At 40.1% G+C, this 4,804-nt stretch overlaps 1 protein-coding gene across 1 annotated transcript; it reads right to left on the bottom strand.

The window, feature by feature from the left end:
* Positions 1–469: 469 nt before the first annotated feature.
* LOC129805220 (uncharacterized) lies at positions 470–4,347 on the bottom strand. Its single transcript, XM_055852992.1, has 2 exons — positions 3,247–4,347; positions 470–574 (listed from the first exon to the last, which is right to left on the bottom strand). The coding sequence occupies exons 1-2, from the start codon at positions 4,168–4,170 to the stop codon at positions 470–472; spliced, it is 1,029 nt and encodes a 342-aa protein (XP_055708967.1). The 5' UTR covers positions 4,171–4,347.
* Positions 4,348–4,804: the final 457 nt, after the last annotated feature.

Raw genomic sequence — 4,804 nt, forward strand, 5'->3', positions numbered from 1 at the left:
TTATTCCTTATAATTAATTTTATTTCTTACTCGAAGTCGATAAGGGTGTGGTGTTCGCGGGGTACTGACGTCCTCAGGGCTGTAGAAAACGTCATCGTCCAGTGTTGAATCATGTGGTGGTGGTGTTTCTAAGCTACTGGACGTTCGATCACTGTTAGATCCCTTTTTGTGGCCATTCATATTATGATTAACCGAAGAATGCCTGAAGAATTTTTTTATTTGATCTCGATGTCCCTTGATGATTGTACCCTCCAAGTCTAGCAGATACACCACCTTGGAGATGCGCTTCACTACTTCCCCTTTTATCCAACAACCTCCAGAGAAATATAAGATTTGGTCGCCAGGCCCGAATCCACAGCTCTTCGTCTTTTCCTGTATCATTGTCCTTTGTCTTTTGCCAGTGTCGTCATCAGTGAATCCCTCCATATCCTCGGCTTTACTCCGCTCTTCCCCCCTTTTTCTTGGAACTTCAATCATCTTCGGATTCATAATCCGGTAGAGGGTCCTTGGAGTATAACTGAGCAGTCTGGACATCGGCGAAACCCCATCTACTGCTGTTGGCATGTTGTTGTACCTGAAAAGAAAATGGTGAATTTGGAAATCAATGGCCAATTGTTTGAAGTCTTTATCTTTGGATAATTTCTTAAGTCCCGATTTAACTGTTTTAACTGCCCTTTCAGCTAACCCATTTGAGGCGGGGTGATATGGAGGTGCGGTAATATGTTCAATTGCATTAGCTTTACAGAAGGATTTTAACTCTACAGAGCCAAATGGTGGTCCATTATCACTCACAATCTTCGCAGGTAACCCAAAAATAGTGAATATTCTTCTCAAACATCCAATCAAAGACAATGCGTTAGTTTTATGCATTTGTTCTACATGAAAGAACCTTGAAAATTCATCCACCATCACTAAGAAAGTTTTACCATCTAGATAGAAGAAATCCATGTGTACACGGAAGAATGGCTTCTCAGATTTTTCCCATGATGTTAAATTTTTTTTCCCGGGTTTATCTGCCCACCTTTGACACGTTTCACAGAATCTTACGGTGACCTCAATGTCTTGGTCAATCTTTGGCCACCAACAGCACCCTCTTGCGACCGATTTGATTCGCACTACGCCCTCATGTCCCGAATGAAGTAATTTCAATACTCTATTTCTCAATTTTTCTGGAATGACAATTCTATGCCCTACATAAAGAATATTGTTGGAGACACTCAAGCCGTGACGTACCCTTTGAAAAGGCTTAAGCCTGTCTTCACAAACTTTAGGAAACCCCAATTTTAAACAACGAATAACCTTTTGAATCAATTCGTCAGCGGCTGAGTGTTCCCGAACTACTTGTTCCGAAATAGGAAGTTCTCCAGCAATCTCAATGAAATTTAAACAATTATCTGACACGTTAGTCGCAATATTATCTGGAAATCTGGATAAGAAATCTGCATTGGAGTTCAATTTCCCCTTTTTATAAATAATTTTGAGATCATACATTCCCAATAGTATGGCCCAGCGGGCCACTCTCGCGGTTGCAATAGCATTATGACGATTCATTTTCCCGAAAAGTTCTCTGAGACAAGCATGATCAGTATACACTGTAACACTGCGTCCGTAGATGTACTTGTGAAAGGTTTTCACTGCGAAGACTAGACTCAGCGCTTCTCTGTCCACAATGGAATAGTTTTTCTCTGCAGGTGACAAAGTACTCGACGCAAACATGACGGGATACTCTTTCCCGTTTATCACGTGCGATAGGACGGCTCCCACTCCCACGCCCGAGGCGTCCACACTTATTACTAGTGGTAAATCACTGCTATAGTGCGTTAAGAGTGATTCCTCCGTGAGCCAAGTCTTACTCTCTCTGAAGACACGCGCGTGAGTCTCAGTCCCCACAAATGGTACATCTTTACGCAGTAGTTCGTAAAAAGGCTCTAATTTAATCGAAAGATTTTCAATAAAACGACCATAATAAGTTAAAAGGCCAATGTATGATTTCAACTCTGTCAAATTTGTGGGTGTTTTTGCATTTCGAATAACTTCTAACTTGAATTTCACGGGCTTAACTCCATCTTTACAAATAATGTGTCCCAAATACTCTAACTCCGTCTGGAAAAAAACACATTTACTTAAATTTGCTTTCACATTGTACTCCCTCAATCGTTCAAGTACTCTTTTTAAAATTCTCTCACAATCCTCCTTATCTTTCCCCCCAATTAGGATATCATCCAAATAACAAGTTACTTGAGGAATCCCCTGCAAAATTTGCTCCATAATACTCTGGAAAATTGCTGGACTGGAGTTTAATCCGAAAATTAAACGAGTGTACTGGAATAAACCCCATGGAGTGTTAATAGTTAACAACTCACGTGACTCTGGTGCAACTAAAACCTGCTGATAAGCTCCGGCCAAATCAATTTTACAAAATTCGACGCAACCCTTCAAGGGTAAAAAACACTCATCAACTCGAGGTAACGGATGATGCTCTAATGTCACGAAACGATTTATGGTGGATTTGCAATCCACACATAACCGCAATTTCCCATTCTTTTTTTTCACGCACACTAGAGGAGAAGCCCACCGTGAAAATTTTACTGGTATCAAAATACCTTCACGCACTAAACGCATAAGTTCATTATGAACTTCTTCTCTCAGTCCAAAAGCAATGGTGTACGGCTTATGAAAAATTGGTGTTGCATTTTCTTTTAACACAATATTTGCAGAAAAAACTCGTATTGGGGAATTATCGGCGCCATTGAATACCTCTTTATATTCATCTATCACCGAAGATGAATTATTTGTGACACTCATCTGTATCGCACCAATTGGTAGAATGTTTTTGTGCTGGAAACCCACACGCCAATCGGGAAAAATACTAGTAAGCCAATTTCTTCCGCACAATGGAACAAACTTCTTAACAGAATTCACCACAACCAATGGCAATTTTTTAAAGATTTTCTGAGCCCCATTTTTATAATTTACCTGCACTGACACACGAATTTTTCCCACTATTTCCACTGGTTCCCCTGTAACTACCTTAACCGATACTCTATACTGCTTTAACTTGAGAGAACTGAATTTATTCAAATAGTCCTCATAGTGTAAAATTGAAATACACGCACCACAATCTATCTCCATAATTATTTTTTTCTGTGACACCACACACTCTATATACTCTGGGTCATCCGTCTCAATACTACTTATTGTTGCATTTTTGGACTTTATAGTACTCACGGTTTCGGTGCTACTTACGGTACCCCTCTTGTCGCTTTGTCCAGCTAGAGATGACTCTTTCAATAGCGCTCCCAATCTCATTGCGTGAACTTGTTTTTCCAGATCCTCTTCTGACTCAGTGCTGCTGTACTCCGACTCGATGAGCTTTACCTCCCTCTCTCTCTTACTTTTCTTCCCAGCGGGACAATCAGCTGCCATATGATATGACCATTCTCCACATTTGAAGCATTTAATAGGAGATTTGCTTCTCTTTCTCGTTGATTTTTTTACTTTCTCTGAAGAATTTTTTTCATCACGTCGATAATTCTGCTGACGATTTCTGAATCTTCTGTTATCACGATAGGACCTCTGTCCTACTCTCCCAATGGTCGAAGTGGAAGGCTGCATGAGTTCGACATTTTTCTGCGCCAACTCCATACTCAAAGCCAATTTAAGACTTTCATCAAAATCCCTGTCGTGGTCCAGAAGTCTTGCTTGGATACGCTTGTCTCTCAATCCGCATACCAATTTATCCCGAAGAGCGCTCTGGAGGAATGAATCGAATTTACAATTCTGCGCTAATATTTGCAGCTCCGCCACAAATTCAGAAATGTTTTCGTCCTCCTTCTGTCTTCTGTCATAGAACTTAAATCTCTCTGCCATCACACTGCGCTTAGGTGCAAACATGTTCTTGAGTACTTCGGTGATTTCTTTGTACGTTTTTGATGAGATTAAGGCTGGCTGAATAGCTGCTTTCAGTTTCTTCAAGCATATTGGCCCTGCCAAAGTGATAAAGGCAGATTTTTTCCTCTTATCCTCTGTAATGTTGTTTAACTCGAAGAAGTGTCCCATTCTCTCCAAATAATCCTCAAAATCTTGATCAGTTTCCGGAATAAATTTCTCTATGCTGCCAATAGCACCTACACTCACTCTCTCACCAGACTCTTGTTGCTCATTAGGCATTTTTTCACCAACTTTTTACACTTTTTCACTAAACACGTGGCGCTTACTCGTCGCCAAATTTGTGATGTATAAATCAATCTTTATTTCTGGACTTGTTACAATCGACTGACAAGTTCACAAAGATCATAGGGTTTTATACCCGACCAGACAATGGCCATCACTTACGGTACACCCGTACACCACATGAAGGACAAGGGTCAACCACTTGGGAAGGCTCATTTTTCTTTTTAGTTAAATTTGGAATTTTTAGAAAAGTATTGCAAATTAGAACCCGGCTGCATTGGTCTTCATCGGTAACGAATCGGTTAAGTACCGATTTTTTGATTTTCAGATGCTTTTGTTATTTATGAATCAATTTGATCTCTAGTATCAGTGATCTCTAGTATCTCTAGTAGATCAGTGGTTCCAAAAGATTATGCAAAAGGCTAATTCACGGTGAGCTCTATCTCGTAACTTCGAACATTCCGCAAAGCTGGGACGCTTTGCCATCTATTTTTTTTCAATCTTCAGTTATTTGCTAGTTGGGCTATTTTTGTCTCTTATTCTCCATAGAAGTAAAGGGTTGGCAAAGCTTCGCAAACTATGCGAACCGCTACACCAATAGAGATAAGTGTTTGAAAATTATGATGATGAT

The sequence above is a fragment of the Phlebotomus papatasi genome, chromosome 3 (genome assembly GCF_024763615.1).
Source record: "Phlebotomus papatasi isolate M1 chromosome 3, Ppap_2.1, whole genome shotgun sequence".
Taxonomy (NCBI): domain Eukaryota; kingdom Metazoa; phylum Arthropoda; class Insecta; order Diptera; family Psychodidae; genus Phlebotomus; species Phlebotomus papatasi.

What these genes read in the sequence shown, in the direction of transcription:
- LOC129805220 (XM_055852992.1), bottom strand. Translation starts at nt 4,170, where the DNA reads ATGCCTAATGAGCAACAAGAGTCTGGTGAGAGAGTGAGTGTAGGTGCT. An exon ending in AAAGCGACAAGAGGGGTACC is followed by an intron (nt 575 to 3,246) that starts GTAAGTAGCACC and finishes TTTTCTTTTCAG; the next exon opens with GTACAACAACATGCCAACAG.